Consider the following 19,000-nt stretch of genomic DNA (forward strand, 5'->3'; position numbering starts at 1 on the left):
TAAGTATGTCTTCTGAATTAGGAAACCTGCCTATGGGCTTTGCTCTGAGCCCTCAAAGAGCCCCAAAGGGAAGACAGGACCGAAGGAAGAGGCCTTGGCCTCTGTTGTTCATTGTGTGTGTGTGTGGGGGGGGGGGGGTGATGGGGGCTCTGCCTTTCGTAGACTTGGAAGGAGAAGGTGCAGGTGGTTGCTGAGACAGCTGCTCCTCCCTTCTTGGTACACGTGAGCCCTGGTGCACATGTGTCCCCCAGTGGAGGCGGTGGGAGGGAGTAATTATGGGACAGGCCCTGCAGATAATGTTCAAGGTTCAAGGCCCTGCTGTTGCCATCCTGAGGAGAATTATGGCCCTGGTGAGAGGGGAGGGGGTGGTGTGGGGACACTGGAGGACCGAGGCATAGTGCTGTTGCTGATGTCAGAGGCAGCCATTGACTCAAAAGAGGAGGGTGCTGGTGACCTCCCCCAGGCCAAGGCTTTCTTCTCTTCCTCAGGCCGCATGACTGTTAACTCTCACTGTCTCTCTGACTACGGCGGGGAGAGAGGCCTGGGAATTTCCTCTGGTTCCGGACGTCATCTGTATCTGGCTTTGCTTCTTAAGGGCAGAGCCCCACAGGGAGATCAGATGGACAGAGCTGGTCAGAAGGAAGATACCAGAGATCTGGCTGAGGCTGTGCAGAGTGTTGGAGAGGAAGGCCCGGGGCCAGGGGAGGGAGACAGGGTGAGCAGAAAAGAAGACTTCATTCATTCATTCATTCAACAATCCTTTATTGAGTATCCACTGTGGCTCTACAGCTATGAGGAAAATGAACCATACGATCCAATATGGAAAGTTGTAGAGCACATGAGGGGTTTGGAAGTACAAGGGATGGAACACCTAATTACACAGGGAGAGGAAGGAGTGTTATGGATGGCTTCTGGGAGGAAGTGACATGAGAGCTGTGTGTAGGAAGTGCAAGAAGGAGTTAGCCAGGTTTGAGATAGAGGATGGAGTGTGGGTGTCCCAGGAAGAACAAATGGCCAACAATATGGAGAAGGGATCTGAGGGTTGAGAGCTGGCTGTCCTGGGTGGGGAACTTTGGTGGTTCAGCCATGAAATTGTAGGTTGTGGTGGAAGATTAATTCCTCTGCAGGTTCCTGAGAGTTGAGGAGAGGGACCTTGAACTTGTCTGGGCCCTGGCTCAGAGCAGGTGAGCACTGGGCAACAGCACCTGCCTTTGGGTTGGTTGCGATGGTAGTGAGGATGCTGTGAACTGGAGCGGAGAAAGCACAGGTTTTGTATTTGGAGACCTTCAGTCCTGGTTCCACCACTTACTTTATGGTTGGAGTTGTTCACATCTTCAATCTCAACTTTCTTATCTGTAGAATAGAGAGATGTTTTGTTTTCCTTTTTGTAATCCTTTGGGGAGGAGTTATATGGCTTAAATGAGGTAATAATACATCAAGAGCCCATAAGATGAAATCTGGACTTCTCAGCCCAGTCCCTAGGCCTCTGAATTCTCACCCTGGCTTTCCTTTCCAGCCACTCTTAGCATGGTGCTGAGGTGACTGCCTGCGGTCTGCCCCATGCATGCCTTCTCCTCATTCAAGGCAGCTCACAGTGTTACCTGTCCTCAAGGGCTTCCCTTTGGGCCCCACATCACCCAACTTCTTTTTTCTAGAATATATTTTTATTGATCTCAGAGAGGATGGGATAGGGGACAAGAGAGATAGAAACATCAATGATGAGAATCATTGATTGGCTGCCTCCTGCATACCCCCTTCTGGGGATCGAGCCTGCAACTCAGGCATGCACCCTTGACTGGAATCAAACCCAAGACTTTTCAGTCCACAGGCAGATGGTCTATTCACTGAGCCAAACCAGCTAGGGCTATTTACTTATTTAATATTGAGAGAATAGAGTGTTTTCCTCCATTGTGAGAAGATAGCAGAAAGTTAAGGCAAGTTTGACTACTTGGATTGGAAATAATTATTATTTTTTTAAATATATTTTTTATTGATTTCAGAGAAGAAGGCAGAGGGAGAGAGAGATCGAGCCTGCAACCCAGGCATGTGCCCTGACTGGTTATCAAACCGTGACCTCCTGGTTCATAGGTTGACGCTCAACCACTGATCCACGCCAGCCAGGCTGGAGGTAATTATTGATTATCTTCCCTTATAATACATTTATGTAATCCAGCACACAATTCCTTAATCTGAGTTGGTCACCATCATTTCACAGATATTACTCTTATTTGTACAAGGGTGACTGTAAGTACAAGTTCACTGAGGGTATGGTAAGGGGGAGAGAGAGAGAAACAGCAGAGAGGGAAACACCATTGGCTGCCTCCTGCATGCACCATACCAGGGATCAATCCAGCAACCCAAGCATATGCCCTGATTGTGAATCGAACTGGCAACGCTTTGGTGCATGGGATGACACCCAACCAACTGAGCCACACTGGCCAGGGCAGGAAGTGCTATTTGAAAGAGGTAGTCAGGGAAGGTGAAAGTTGAGCAGAGATCTGAGGATTGTGAGGGCAGGACCCTGCAGCTACCTGGGGCAAGCATGTTCCAAGCACAGAGAACCACAAATTCTAACCCCATCCAGGGCACAGGTGATTTTTCAGGGGGTGAGGTAAAAGATGGGGAATGGACATATACTTTTCTTTATTATTTGTAATAGCATATAACAATTTACTACAAAGGCAGTTTTTTGAATGTTTCTGAACAGCTACCGATAAATATATTTTATACATACATGTATACATTTTATATAATGTACTCTATATTCTATACCAATTTTTAATTATGTATTTTAATCCTCACCCGAGAATATTTTTTCCATTGATTTTTAGAGAGAGTGGAAGGGAGGAGGGAGAGAGAAACATTGATGTAAGAAAGACACATCAATTGGTTGCCTCCTGCACCTGCCCCAACTAAGGCTGGAGATGGAACTTGCAACCCACGTATGTGCCCTTGACCAGAATCAAACCCGCTACCCTCTGGTGCACAAGCCAACACTCTAACCATCAAGCTATGCTGGTCAAGACTATGTTTTTCTTGATGAGAGAGAGAGAAGAGAGGAGAGAGGAGAAGCATCCATCAGTTGCCTCCCATATGTGCCCCAACCAGGGATTAAACCTATAACCTAAATATGTGCCCTGACCTGCAATCTTTTGATGTATGGGACAATACTCCAATCAGCAGAGCCACCTGGCCAGGGGCTATTCCAATTTTAAATGCTGGTTATAACTCACTAAATTCATATCAAGACCTAGTAGGTTACAACCTAGGTTTAAATTAAGATGATCATGTTCAGTCTCATTGGCAAAAACTTGACCTCTCCCAGGTTTAACCTAGTCCTAACAGATTGTGTCACTGTTAGTTCTTGCATTGGTACAACACACGTGCATTGTATCACCAATGACATTCCTGCTCAGCTCACATTAACTCCTAGGTTATGTAGGAGTTAGACTCTTTCCTGTCGCTCTTTCCTTGATTATGAGCAGGGTTGGTTAGCTTCAAGCTGGAAGGTTGGTTCAGCATTAGTGCATCAGCCTGCAACATCTACAACCAAAATGCCTTATTTGTACCTCATGGGGAACGCTGGCTCCTGATGAGAAAGGAAATTGGATGTTTATCTTTTTTAGTATGGCTTAGGTGAGAAAATGCCCCACAGACACACAGACACACACACGTATGGATGTATAATTTCTTTTTTCGGGGGGGAGTCAAGGGGTGGGGGACTGCTCATTAATTGCCTCTCCTATTTTCTTGCCAGGTACAATTCCTGGGATCCATTTCTTGAGCTGTGCAGTGCCACCATGAATGTCATGTGTGAATCTGAGACAAGAGGTTGGAAACTGCTCACAGTAGGTGTATCCACTCTGCCTGCTGGCCTACGCCCTCTGCTGTCTGCACTGCCCTCTGCCTGGGACTGCCAGCCAACACTTGTAGACCATTTTCCTGTCTTCACCTCTGTGCAATACCTGTGGGGTTCACGTTGACACGGCTTCCCTGAGGAACCTTCCATAATAGACAGTATAAGGGTATCTGGCTATTGTTAGGCCTTTTGGGAGTTTATCAGACTTGGGGAGGGAAGCAGACAGTGTGGTTTAAACTTAGCTAAGAGCTTGCAATGTAAGATCAAAGGCCAAGGAAAGGGAGAGACCAGCTGGAGGTGTAAGAGATACGCTGCTATACTCAAGTATATCAGAATACAGATGGCCAGGAAAGGGGTTTCGGTAGATCTTCCTCATTTGTCTTCCTTGAAAGCAGTCTCATGGGAATCCCTATTGGAAGAAACTATTAAAAGATAAAACAGGCCCTGGCTGGTGTGGTTCAGTTGGTCGGAGCATTGTCCCATACACCAAAGAGTTGCAGGTTCAATTCCCCATCAGGGCACATACCCAGGTTGCAGGTTCCATACCTGGTCAGGGGGTGTGCCTCCCCCTTCTTCTCACTAAAATCAATTAAAAAATAAAAAAGATAAAACAAAGGTATAAATAGGAAAAAAAGCATGATTTCAGTATCTGCAAAAATCCTGGGCTGTGCAGAGCTGAGGGCAAGCCACTTCATTGAACATCCTGGTGACGAAAAGGAAGGAAGCTGGTAGTCTAGTTTCACTTGCGAGGTCTAATTCTTCGATGCTGCTTGCATGACAAAGGTCTAAAAACAATGAACCAAACTTTGCTATGATTGGGAAATTGTTAGAATTCAGTCTCTTTTCCTCCTTTAACATAATAAATTATAACTCCTGTTATTGTGTTTGAAGTTGAAGAAGGTTGAAAAAACTAGGTAACTACAGTTCAAATTTCTTGAAGGATCAAAAGTTCTGAAACAGTGGTGCTTAAAAAAGCAAATGCTGTAATCCTGCTGACTCCCAACAAATATTATCTAGTTAGACATGTTTTTCAAAAGGTGGTGATGGTGTTTTTCTCCCTTTGTATGAGTAGTTAAAAAATTCTGGTTATTAAATGGTTTGAGGCACAATACACTTGATAAATCATTAAGTACAGCTGTTTCTTCACAAATTATGTTAAAATCAACTCAGTGATGAAGAGCTCAGCAATCAAATGGTTTATAGGCATCTGGGGCAGTTTTAAAAACACCTGAGCTCATAAAAAGTTAAGTCTACGTAATGCTATAAAATAATTCAGGGGGAATGCATATAAATCTTATGAAAAGGACATCTTTGCTCAACAGATTATGAAAATGAAATGCCTGTAATAATTCCACAATTAAAAACACCCTGAGAATTCAGAAGAGAGACTTGCTCAAGCCTAAGATGCTAGGGGTAGAACAAAGTGAAAAAATTTTTTAAAATATATTTTATTGATTTTCTACAGAGAGGAAGGGAGAGAGATAGTTAGAAACATCGATCAGCTGCCTCCTGCACATCCCCCACTGGGGATGTGCCCACAACCCACGTACATGCCCTTGACCGGAATCGAACCTGCGACCCTTCAGTCCGCAGGCCGACGCTCTGTCCACTGAGCCAAACCGGCTTTGGCACAAAGTGAAAATTTTAACATAAACTCCTAAACTCCCAGCTCAGTACATTGTCCACTGAACTACACCGTCCCCTCTGCAAGCAGCCTGTTACACTTACCACGCAGTAAACATCATACTAAAAAAGTGGCATCACTGTGGGTGGTCAGCAGGAATAACGTAGATGTATCAGCCACTGAAACACCATTTTGTTTGTGCTTCTCTTTGATGAGAATAGCACAAGAGGCTCAAGATTCAATCCGAAGGGCTAGAAAACTGAACTAAATTAACAGAGAAAAAGTCACCTTAGTTAAATGCTGGATCTCAGGGGAACCTTGCTTTGAATAGCTGTTGGTTAAGCCGGAACAGCAACTTTAGTAGTGATGTTGTTTCTCACACCTGAGGTTTTTGTTATAACCAGTAACTGTGAAACTTCACGGAAAGCCCCTTTCTGAAGGCCGAAAATGTGTTTTTCTCATCAGTGGGGAGAGGGGATGACCACAAGAAACCTAGTATGGAAATATTCCTTCATAAGTAACTAGCAACTTGCAAGTGTGACAGAGGGGAAATCCCAGTGTGTGGACTGGCTATACCTTTGAGACCAGAAACTTAATTTTGCTTATTCTTTGGAGGCAACTCAAACTTGGGAAATAACATGACAACTTTGAGATTCGTATTTTATTTACAAGCAAATGAAGACTATTCCCTGTAAACTCTAATTTGGGATGAGAAGAGCAACATAGAAAAGTAGTTGCTGGCTCCATAGTGATGTGTGAAAGGAGTCCATCCAGCTATTTCTTTAAACAATGATTTTGTTAATAAAAAGGGGGAAAAGCCACATGATTTCTTCATGTTGCACATGTGAAAGAATCCAAAAGAAAAACGTCATTTTCATTCAGTGAGAGCCCCTGCTCCCCAAGAGCAATAGCCTCGGAGCAGAGTTAATACTCATCAAGGGTGTCTGCTCGAGGAACGGAGAGACCTCGATCTTTAAGAGCCTGAACCTTCAGCTTCTCGTTTTCCAGCTTGGTCTGCTGTTCTACCCTTTGTTCTTCTAGAATTTCTTCAATAGACACTTGCTGCAAGGGTGTGTCACTCTCCTTTTCCAAGTCCTACAAAACAAGGTTTAAGAAACTTCAGCTGACCAAGAATAGTAGACACTGCAGATCTCAAGGCAAATGGATTCCTATGTCAGGCTTGGGTATTTTTTCATAATTGTGACATGGCTGAAATAGCCTTCTCCTAGGAATAGATAAGTTTTACAAAGAAATGGCTGGCCACACTACTATAGAGTACTTACATGAATGTGGTAATAGGGATCAGTTACAGTGTTTATTGTGTATAACAAAGCTTTAGGTTGTCCGAAGTCCTACACTAGTCAATAACTACTTTTCTTAAAAAACAACTAACTAAATATACAAATAAAATAAGGCTCGCTCTCCAACCCAAGAGAATCCAAGAGAGAAGTTACCGAGGCCAAGATGGCTTTAGATATGTTTTGTATATTTGCATTATCAAAGTCAGCTTAAATTCTGGTGGTTGTTGTTCAATAAGGTAGAGAACACTGAGTCAAAGAAGCACCCCCTCCCACCAAAGGCAATAAACCAGTGGTTCTCAACCTTCCTAATGCCGCGACCCTTTAATACAGTTCCTCATGTTGTGGTGACCCCCAACCATAAAATTATTTTCGTTGCTACTTCATAACTGTAATTTTGCTACTGTTATGAATTGTAATGTAAGTATCTGATATGCAGGATGTATTTAGGCGACCCCTGTAAAAGGGTCGTTCGACCCCAAAGGGGTTGCGACCCACAGGTTGAGAACCGCTGCAATAAACTGTCTTCTATGGCATTAACTAGGAGTCTTTAAATGAAAACACAAGACTCCTTCCCCTCTACGACAACAAGTCTAGAGAAAACCTCAGCAGAGCAGTTAGATTACCACACCAGTTTGGCCCCAATATAGTTCTCTACTTGAATTAAAATTTGTTTTGCTTAATGCCCTGATTACTGCTCAGTTGAAGAGTGTCATCCCATACACCAAAAGGTGGTGAAGTTTGACTCCTAGTTAGGCTTTACGGGAAGCAACTGACCAATGTTTTTCTCTCTCTCTCTTTCTCTAAGCAACTATTTCTCTCTCTCTCATTCAATGAAAAACGTATCACTTGGTGAGGATTTTACAAAAAAATCATTTTACTTACTAAAATATTTTTGCCATTCTTTAAAAAAAAATCGATGCTCATTGTATGATATTTAAAAACCAGCCAAGCAGCCCTAGCCAGTTAGGCTCAGTGGATAGATCATTGACCTGCAGACTGATGGGTCCCAGGTTCCATTCCGGTCAAGGGCGTGTATCTTGGTTGCAGATTCCTGGCCCTGGTCGGGGTGCATGTGGGAGGCAACCAATCGATGTGTCTCTCTCACATTGATGTTTCTCTCTCTCTGTCTCTCCTTCTCCCTTCCACTCTCTCTAAAAATCAATGCAAAAATATCCTCGGGTGAGGACTAAAAAAAAAAAAAAAGATGAAAAAAATAGACAAGCAGAAAAAAATCCTTAATTCCAGTATGGAGGAATAACAAGTTGGTGAATAACTTTCCAATTTTTCCATGTATATATTGACTTCTTGAAAGACCCACAATGCAAATATTGACTGTCATTTTGTTCTTAATATGGCATAAAATGTTTGTTTTATTTTTAAATAACTTATAAACATTTGATAACTAATCTTGTAATGCAGAATCTTGCTATAAAAGCATCTCACTATTATCCATAGATTCAGTTCATTCTCTTTAAAATGAGCTTACAGGTATTACTCTGTTTTTGTAACTGAAAAGCCTATACAAACAGGATATTCTTAGTTCTTATCCTCTTCTCTTTCACTGATAAAATTCTGTGAAGGCATTACACATATACAAACTCTCCAGATGTTCCACTGGATGCTAATCTTCAGATGCCGCCAAGGCCTCAGAACCCACAGGCTGTGACACATCAGATGAAGGACTCTCTCCAGAGAGGTTAGATGAAAGCCACACAAATGACATAAGCAAAATCTGCCCTGGGTCAAATGTTAACTGCACCCAGAAAAATATGTTATCAAGTGTAACCTGCCCTCATAACCCCTGGGTAGCAGCTGAAGGGAAGATCATGTTCTTAGCTTAGTTTACTCACTTGAGCTATTTATGTGGTTATGATGATGCTGTTCCCAAGAATCTGTCTTGTTACTTTAGACTTTGTACCATCATCCTTGAGGCAGAATCCAGGGACTTCTTAAGCAATGAAATGTTTGCAGAATCTAGATGGCTTCCCTAAAATTGGTACTTAATTTCTTCAAACTGACTATTGATTCATGTAACTATGTAAGCATTCCTGTTTTTCTTTAGTGTTACCACTGCAAAAATTCTACAGCATCCAAACCATAATATATAAAAAGAGTACTTTTCTCCACAAAAGGGCTACCAGGATATTATGAATCTTTAAGAACAAACACAAGTTCATTCATTTCTCTTCACATATACATATATCTACATAGGGTCAATTTGTGCCAATGTAACTGGCATAGAAAGCATTTCTGTGATGTTCACTACTATAAATCTGAAGCAGAGTATGTGTAAATATTTTAACTTAGCTCTTTATCCCTAATAGAAGTAATAGATCTCCTCTTCAAAAATTAAATTCAGAGAAGTATAAAAAAAGAAAAAAAATAATCAACCACAATCCTACTGACCAGAGAGGGGTTAGCCCCTCTTAATATACTGGCAGACTACTTCACAGTCACATCTCCAGGTAGTATAGTGCTTTATTTTAACCTTTACATAATACATGGAGATGACAATTTCTGCTGCATAAACATGGAAGAAATGATACACTGAACCAAAAGCATCAACTACAAAAATATTTTAAAAATTAGAAAAAGGCATTTCATAGCCACACTTGGGTAGTATTGAGTAGTCATTTCCAGCTAACTATTTCATACAAGGTCTCTGAACCAACTGGACCCTGGCTTTTTGTTAAAATGAATCAATACTCTCAAAACCTGATTTAAGATGTGGCTAGGAATTGCGAAATTTACTGAAAACTTTAAAAACTTTAAAAACAAAATAGGCCGAAACTGGTTTGGCTCAGTGGATAGAGCGTCGGCTTGCGGACTGAAAGGTCCCAGGTTCGATTCTGGTCAAGGGCATGTACCTGGGTTGCGGGCACGCCCCCAGTGGGAGATGTGCAGGAGGCAGCTGATCGATGTTTCTCTCTCATCGATGTTTCTAACTCTCTATCTCTCTCCCTTCCTCTCTGTAAAAAAATCAATAAAATATATTTAAAAAAAAATAAAATAAAAAAATAAAAACAAAATAGGAAAAGATAAAATCAAGCAAACATCACAAGTTTTTCTGATTATTGGACCCAATAATCAGAAGTAGCAGGATCAAGTCAAAGGTATTAAATAAGGTACTTTTAAGTTATGTTTCATGTAAAACATGAAATCAGGTCTATCTTTTTAAAATATTGAGTGCTTCTTAGTTTTATATAGAGAGTTGGGCAAAAGTAGGTTTATAGTTGTGAGTACACGAAACAGTTTATTCTTGTATTACTAATTAATTACTGTATTCTTTTTGATATGAAGAAGTATAAACCTACTTTTGTCCCACCCTGTATATAAGTTTTCTAATAGTTTTGTATATATATGCATACATGTGTGTATATACGTGTACATACACACACACACACACACGCTAGAAGATTTAACTTCACACCTGTCAGCTAGTCGTTTTCTTTTTCCTCATTGGTTTTGAGCTAAGGATTCAGGTGATGCTGACTGAACTCCATTACCAGGATAGTTTACAAAAAGCCTTCTCCTACATGCATTCCTTCCCCTCTCCCCTTTAAGAATATGGGTATCACACTGAATATGCATTGTGACTTTCCTCCCCAACACAGCTAACTTTGTTATGAAAAACTACTTATGACCAACTGCTTAAATAAGTACAAAATATAAATGTATATAAATCTTTATCAAATCATTCTTTTCAAGTTTTTCAATTTTCTGCTATTAGAAATAGCAGAAATAATTTGTTAATGAACACATTTGCAGGATGGCAGTTTTTGAAGATATTAGGTAAAATTAATGATATTTTGCTGCTAATGGGATCAAATCTTTAAAAATGCCAACAGGCACTGAAACAAAGTTAATTATCTATAACTTTGCTTTTATAATTGTGGCTTTCCTAAGCTAATTTAGTGGTTTCCTGTGAGAAGCTGGGTGAAATGTGGAAAATGTATTTTTCTTCTTGAAAAGACCAAAAAAAAAAACCCCCAAACGAACAACAAACCAAAAAAACTAACTATCATAATTATCAAGACCCATGCTATAGCAGCTTAACAGTTTTCACTTACTATTTCTCCTAGTAGGACCACATTTTCTCCTCTGACCACAAAAATCCCTCGAGGAATATCACCGTATTTTTTGCCCACATGAATACGCTCCACAGTCTGATGTAGCACTAAATTAGCTATAAGTGTATAGGGAAAAAACAAAGATATTCAGTTTAAATTACTGGGTAAAGGTCTATAACTCAGTTATTTTGAGTAAAAAAGATTTAATTAAACATGATTGCAAAACTTTCTGACTTTAGGAAAAACTAAAATTTCAAACACAATCTCCTATTTCTTTACAACACACCACTTAAGAGATGTTTAACCAATTACAAACTGAGAGAGTATCTAGGATTATGTTGCACTAATACATGAGTGATGGTGGGGAAAAGTTTAAAAAAATTAAATTCATTTATCAGTTAACTGTTAAAATGAACATGGCTGTAAGAAAATATAAATGAGTAGGGCACTTGGAAGACTCTAAACAACTGCAAAGATTAAAACTCTCGTTTTTTCTATGTTGTGGGGTGTGTGCATGTGATGAGTTACCAAAATTTAACTTTGTTTCAGTACTTAGGATTTACTTAACCCAATACAAGCATCCATGAATTATGATACAGCAAAAACTCATTTTTTCATGTTGTCAGATAACCCATACCTGGTAATCTGAGAGTAGTCAGTATTTATTACTTTTCGCTCAAAGTAGTCTGATGAATTTGACTTAAGATTTAGAACCCGGCCCAGTTGGTGTGGTTCAGTGGTTGAGTGACGACCCATGATCTGGTTCAATTCCCAATCAAGGCACATGCCTGGGTTGTGGGCTTAATCCCCATTAGGGAGTGTGCAGGAGGCAGCCGATCGATGTCTCTCTCATTGATGTTTTTATCCCTCTCCTCTAAAATCAATAAAAATGTATTTTAAAAAAAGATTTAGAACTCCCAATATGTTAAGAATTATTTTTTTCTTTGCCTTATTTGAAGAAAGCAGGTATCTATATTCTTTAACTTCTATAACTCTTATAAGTGTTTCAATTACATTGTTATTTTCCTCATGCCCAAATCCACTGACCTAGAAGATGTCCAACAAATGTTTATATGAACTAAGAAGTTTCTTGAAACAAAAGCAAACATAGATCTCTTTTGAAAAATGCAAGATGCAAAACAAAGACTGAGATTCTTGAGTCGGTTGTATCCTTAAGTGAAAAATCTTGAGCTTAATGTTGGGGTCCCTAACAAGCTTCAGAAAGTGCCTTCTATCCAATTTTCATTGGATGGGGGGATTGCCTTCAGTGCAGGAACTGCTTTGAAGAGCAGTCGCACCCAAGCCAATGTACAACTGAGCAGCTTTTTCAGCGGACTGAGTTTATTTCTATCTTTTGGCTCCCTCTAATGGGGAAAATAAAAACAATAGTCCAAGACATTATAATCTTATGTTCTAGTGAAAACCAGTTTTAGAAATATAAGCTTGAAAATACAAGCTTTTGAATTATCTTGTCATAATTTAGGAAACAATGATGTAATGACTCAGGACAGTATTCCATTATGCCAGACACATGAAAAAGTTGCAGATAAATGCCTTACAATATGAAATAACAAAAATACGATCGGCAGCTCTTATTATCCAGAGTATAAGAGAAGTCTATAGCTGATACATACCAAATTGGTCAATGCTCCTCAAAAAGCCTATAAGTGTCCTTCCATCTCGCAGCAGGACCAAGTGCTTTTCTGGGAACAGGAAAAAAGATCTTTAAAAAATGAAACCTGTTAGCTTCAGTGAGCTTACAGGGTAACAATAAATATAAAGTTGTTAGTTTAAGTTCTACCACTTCCTCTTCCAATGTATTTAAGTTGGAGTTCATTAAGAAATTGGAGGACCAAGTTAGCCTGGGGTTTAGATTAAAACAGCAATTTTCAACCAGTGTGCCCCAGGAATTCTATTGATTTTTTTTTTTTTAAATATATTTTATTGATTTTATACAGAGAGGAAGGAAGAGAGATAGAGAGTTAGAAACATCAATGGGAGAGAAACATCGATCAGCCGCCTCCTGCACATCTCCTACTGGGGATGTGCCCGCAACCCAGGTACATGCCCTTGACCGGAATCGAACCTGGGACCTTTCAGTCCGCAGGCCGACGCTCTATCCACTGAGCCAAACCGGTTTCGGCAGATTTTTTTTTTTTTTTTTTTTTTTTTAAGACAGAAAAAAAAAGGAGAGAGAGAAAGAGATAGAAATATCAATGTGAGGTCAAGACGGCCCTGGTGAGGACGAAACGGCCCTGGTGAGGTTGGGACAGATAATGGGGACCAGTATAGACAGATGAACAGGGGTAGATACAGAGGCAGAGCAGCACTGAACAGACTGTCAAACTACAGTGGGAAGCCTGGGGAGGGTTTGGGGTGGGGGTGGGGGGTTAAGAGATCAACCAAAGGACTTATATGCATGCAAATAAGAATAGCCAATGGACACAAGACACTAGGGCAGGGGTGGGCAAACTTTTTGACTCGAGTGCCACAATGGGTTCTTAAACTGGACCGGAGGGCCGGAACAAAAGCATGGATGGAGTGTTTGTGTGAACTAATATAAATTCAAAGTAAACATCATTACATAAAAGGGTAGAGTCATTTTTTTTTTTTTTTAGTTTTATTCATTTCAAACAGGCCGGATCTAGCCCACGGGCCGTAGTTTGCCCACGGCTGCACTAGGGGGTAGGGAACGGGGGAATGTCAAGGGGGGGGGGGGGGGGGAGGAGACATATGTAATACTCTGTAATACTTCAAGCAATAAAAATTATTAAAAAAAAAAAATATCAATGTGAGAGCGAAACACGGATTGGCTGCCTCCTACATACCCCCTACCAGGAATCGAGCCCGCAACCTGAGCATGTGCCCTGAACGGAATCGAACTAGTGAACCAGTTATCTCTTAGTGCAATACCTGACTATTTAGACCAGCGGTTCTCAACCTGTGGGTCGTGACCCCTTTGGGGGTCGAACGACCCTTTCACAGGGGTCGCCTAAGACCATCGGAAAACACATATATAATTACATATTGTTTTTGTGATTAATCACTATGCTTTAATTATGTTTAATTTGTAACAATGAAAATATATCCTGCATATCAGATATTGACATTACTTCATAACAGTAGCAAAATTACAGTTATGAAGTAGCAACGAAAATAATTTTATGGTTGGGGGTCACCACAACATGAGGAGAACTGTATTAAAGGGTGACAGCATTAGGAAGGTTGAGAACCACTGCCTTAGACTGTCAAATAAAAAAGGGACAATAGCCAACACAATAGCTGTCTGCTGTGAATGAATCAAAATCGTGCCTTTTTTTGGTCAGATGGGCAAAAACATATTTTTTGGTGTGCCACAGGCTTTTAGTAATTAGTTTATGTGTGCCATGAAATGAAAAAGGTTGAAAATCACTGAATTAAGAGAATCAGAGTAGTGTGGCAGAGTGGAAAAGGGACTGGATGAGTAGCCAGAAAGCCTGACTGGTCTAGATACGCATGTTTGAGTTACTCCTCCATGTCTACCTAGTGTTATGTCAGTTTCTATATCTGCAAATTGAGTTTAGTCTGCATGATCTTTGTGATCTTAATTCTAGGATTGTTTCCCCCCATGAACTTAGAAAAGTTTCTATTTCACATTTTGGAATTATGAATCAGGGGAGGTTTTAAATAAAAACAATGTCCCAGACATGTAAAAGGAGGATGCTGATAATAAGCTAGAGCAAAAATACAATAATATTTACTGAGTGCTATGTACTGTTCTGGGGCCTAGATATACATTAGAGAATAAGACTCAAGAAGTAACCAACCTTATGAACTTATATTCCTGGTGGAGGAAGGCAAACAAAATAACCTATTATGATTAGTACAAAGGTATAATATGTAAGATAGAAAGGTATATGATGAAGGGAGGGAATGTAGCTACGGAAGAGAGTGGCTAGAGGATGGCCAGGGAAAATCTCTCTGAAGAGGTGACTTAGAGCTGACTCTGAAGAATGATGATAAACCAGCCACTAGAATAGCTAGCAAAGTTCATTCATTTGCTGTTTTAATACCACACATAAAGTACCGTCTAGGTGTAGGACAGAGGAAAAGGCAGAAATTCTTCCCTGAAATAATTTACAACTGAGTTCCACAAGACAATACATCTTAATTATATGAGACTGAGAGAAACTCAGTATGTAGCTGGAGTATGGTATCTGGATTGGTCCTTGAAAAGTAGGTAATTTTTGGCCTTGGGAATAGTGACAGGAAAGGGGAGGGAAATCTGTAATTAGGCAGGAGAAAAGGGCAATGTAACCATATGTGTGGTGAAAAGTTGAGGGTGTGGCCGAAACCGGTTTGGCTCAGTGGATAGAGCGTCGGCCTGCGGACTGAAAGGTCCCAGGTTCGATTCCGGTCGAGGGCATGTACCTTGGTTGCAGGCACATCCCCAGTAGGGAGTGTGCAGGAGGCAGCTGATCGATGTTTCTCTCTCATTGATGTTTCTAACTCTCTATCTCTCTCCCTTCCTCTCTGTAAAAAATCAATAAAATATATTAAAAAAAAAAAAAGTTGAGGGTGTGAAGGGAAATAACAGTAAACAATGTCAAAAAGAACTGGGAACAGGTCGATTTTGGGAATAAAAAAACACTGAAGACTGAACTGGCAAAAAAGGGAGAGTGACTGAGGCTATTCCCGGAGTCTGAGGCATAAAGAAGAGACCTGAACCAAGGTAGAGAGGAGAAGGGAGAGACGAGAGAACTAAGACTGTGCAGGTATAAGTAACAGAGCTAACTGAGAGTGTATATGTGGGTACGTGTGAGAAAGTGTGGTGCTGAAGAGATAAAGAACACGTAGGCATTTTGAGTTGTCATGGCAGGGAGGACCAGTTACCAAAAGTTTGTAATTCTGAAGTGCTATCAGGACACTTATATAGAAGTGTCAAGACAGTTGGAAATGTAAGACTGGAATGGCAAAGAGGTCAGAAATAGAGGGAGAGAGATTTTGGATAAGGCCACAGATAGGTGATATAATTATTAAAGTCCAGGAGATCTCCTACAGACTTAAAAAAAGAAGCAAGCCAAACAGAGAGGTGATATAATATTAAAGTCCCCGAGATTTCCTAGAGACTTAAAGAAAGAAGCAGGCCAAAGAGGGAACCCAAGAGACAATCTATTTTAAGGAACATAAGAGTTGAAATAAGAAAATCAAGTGCCAGTGTCAGAGAAATGAAGAACACAGATTAAGAGTCTAGTATCACAATGTATAGTACCACAATGCTGCAGAGGGGAAGGGGAAACTCAGGAGTGCATTAGACCGATGCCTTTAAAGATTGGAGCTGCAGGAGTGTGATGACAACAAAAATCAATTATGGGGTAACAGGTGGTCTATTGCAGATGGCCTGAAAGAGTCAAAATGGAGACGGCTCAAGTGGTTTGGGGGTAAGGATAGAAAAAATGGGATGGAAGTTTAATGGAGAGACACAACTGGAAAAAAAAAACACACGATAAGGACAGAATAGAACATAAATGAAGGGAAAAATCCAGGGAGAAAAAGGATATTAATGATAGAAGGTTCCAGAAGTAGTGGGAGAAAAGACATAAATTGAGAGGGAGGAATACTTCCCACTCAAATGAAAGGACTGGTGAAAATGCTAGAGAGACTAAGGTGAGAGGAGGAAAGGGGGGGGGGGGCGTGAAAGGCACATATGAAATGGTTTTTAATTTTTCAGTAGAGGAAGCTTGGAATCTACAAAAAAGAGGTTAGAAGGCTTGAGAACAAAAATTATTATTTTGCCAAAACCGGTTTGGCTCAGTGGATAGAGCGTCGGCCTATGGACTGAAGGGTCCCAGGTTCGATTCCGGTCAAGGGCATGTACCTGGGTTGCGGGCACATTCCCAGTAGGAGATGTGCAGGAGGCGGCTGATTGATGTTTCTCTCTCATCGATGTTTCTGACTCTCTGTCTCTCTCCCTTCCTCTCTGTAAAAAATCAATAAAATATATTTAAAAAAAATATTATTTTAAAGATTTTTAAAATTGATTTTTAAATATATTTTTTTATTGATTTTTTACAGAGAGGAAGAGAGAGGGATAGAGAGTTAGAAACATCGATCAGCTGCCTCTTGCACATTCCCCACTGGGGATGTGCCTGCAACCAAGGTACATGCCCTTGACCGGAATCGAACCTGTGACCCTTGAGTCCGCAGGCCGACGCTCTATCCACTGAGCCAAACCGGCTAGGGCATTTTTTTTTTTTTTAATTGATTTTTAGAGAAAGAGGGGGAGGGGAAGGGGGAGAGAGAGAGAGAGAGAAACATCCATGTGAGAGTGAAGCATCCATTGGCTGCCTCCTGCACGCTCCCTACTGGGGATCCAGCCCGAAACATGGGCATGTGCTGTGACCAGGAATCGAACTAGCAACCTTCCAGTGCACAGGATGTAGCCCAACCAACTGAACCCACACCAGCAAAGAGCCACAAATTATTTTTAGTAAAAATACAGAGTGTGTTAGGGCCTGAAATAATTCAGATATACACAAGAGAGGTGAGGGCAAAAGGGCATCCACAGACAGCTAAAACTTAAGTTTTCATTATATTACAGATAGATTTGTACAGTGGTTATTTATATGAATTTGGTCCAATTTATCCTGCATTTCCCTTCAATAGCAAAATCACTAATTTAGATTTAAAAAATAATTTCAGACAATAAAAAAGTTTAGTTATACATTCATTCTTTAATTTGCACACATAGTAACTGCAGAGACTTGTAACTTGTTTGGAACTATGTGTAACCATTTTGCAGCAATTGCAAGTTAATGAGACAAATCACAGGATTTAAACGATTAGAAAAGTGTTACTTGAGGAATAATTCACAGATGAGAGTTTAGCAGAAGGAAAGACGGGACAACTGTAACTGGCTCCTCTTTTGTACAGGACTGGGCTCCTCTTCGGGACAATGACGAGGAATAGGGAGGCCTTCTTAGTAAAAGCAAAAAGAAAACGGCCCTGACCGGTTTGGCTCAGTAGATGGAGTGTCGGCCTGCGGACTGAAGGGTCCCAGGTTCGATTCCGGTCAAGGGCACGTACCTTGGTTGCGGGCACATCCTCAGTAGGGGGTGTTCAGGAGGCAGCTGATCGATGTTTCTAACTCTCTATCCCTCTCTCTTCCTCTCTGTAAAAAATCAATAAAATATATTTTTTAAAAAAAGCAAAAGAAAACGGTCTAACGGGGTGGGGATGGGAAGAAGTTTCAAGTGACTCAGCCTTTCCACAAAAGTCAGTCAATACCTTGTCCGGCAATGGTCTCTTCTATCACAACCTGCAAGTGCTGAAGATCCTCGCGGTAAAATACTGCTAATGGCCACAGAGTTTATACAGAAAGCCTACGTTTACTGCCAATTAAATCCAGATGCTGTTTCTTAATAGTTTCATTTCTTGAATCCTTTCTCTAAGTATTTGCACCAGTAACAACCTGGAACTTCGAAATATCGCAGAGGAAGACAGCTGACTGGGCGGGGGCAGATTTCCCGTTTGGTCCCCGGCAGCGCGTCCCGCGGGAGGAGGACGGAACTGTCCAGCGTGGGGCTGAGCAGCCGGGGAACTGGGCTGCGAGGAGCAGCACAGACCTAACCGGGGGGCTAGGAGGTGGGCAAACGGAGCGTCCCCGAGGAGGACGTCACCGCCAAACACCGGAACGGCTAAGCACACACTGCCCTCCGCCCTACACTCAGGCTACGAGCTTCCTCGTCGGGGAGGAGGGGGCTCACCCAGACTTCACCCGAAGGAGATGAGCAACTCACTGTCGATGTCCTCGATGAGGCTGGCGGTGCCGGGCATATAGTTCATGTTGAGCTGAGATAAGGCTGCAACGTAAAGCGGCGAAGGGCCCGCGCGTCCAACACCTCCTTCCTCCTACCGTGGTCGCCGCCTCGGCGGGACGGGGACGGGGACCCAGACGGGGACCCGCACTTCTGCCCCGGCTTTCAGCCGCCGGGGCACGCCGGAAGCTCCTCCATATTATCCCTACCCACTTCCGGTACCACGTGCTGTCTTCAGGAAGAGGCGGGGCCATCGTGCGGTCCTGGGACACCCTTTCCCCACCCTTGAAGAGAGGGGAAAAGGAATCTAGATGGCACAGGCGGAGGGAAAATGAATTCTCCTTTCTAAG

General features: G+C 41.5%; 1 protein-coding gene across 2 annotated transcripts; it reads right to left on the reverse strand.

Moving 5' to 3' along the window:
* Nucleotides 1–741: 741 nt before the first annotated feature.
* Nucleotides 742–18,870, reverse strand: LSM1 (LSM1 homolog, mRNA degradation associated). 2 transcript variants are annotated; one of them, XM_036297445.1, is made up of 4 exons: nt 18,633–18,843; nt 12,489–12,557; nt 10,855–10,970; nt 6,130–6,578 (listed from the first exon to the last, which is right to left on the reverse strand). In XM_036297445.1, exons 1-4 carry the CDS (start codon nt 18,676–18,678, stop codon nt 6,408–6,410), a joined length of 402 nt encoding a protein of 133 aa, XP_036153338.1. In that variant the 5' UTR covers nt 18,679–18,843; the 3' UTR covers nt 6,130–6,407. The 2 variants fall into 2 exon arrangements, with proteins under 2 accessions (XP_036153337.1, XP_036153338.1); XM_036297444.1 differs by lacking the exons at nt 6,130–6,578; nt 10,855–10,970 and adding an exon at nt 742–1,353 and having other exon boundaries at nt 18,633–18,870.
* Between the last annotated feature and the right edge of the window lie 130 nt (nt 18,871–19,000).

The sequence above is a fragment of the Myotis myotis genome, unplaced genomic scaffold, assembly GCF_014108235.1.
Source record: "Myotis myotis isolate mMyoMyo1 unplaced genomic scaffold, mMyoMyo1.p scaffold_m19_p_3, whole genome shotgun sequence".
Lineage (NCBI taxonomy): Eukaryota > Metazoa > Chordata > Mammalia > Chiroptera > Vespertilionidae > Myotis > Myotis myotis.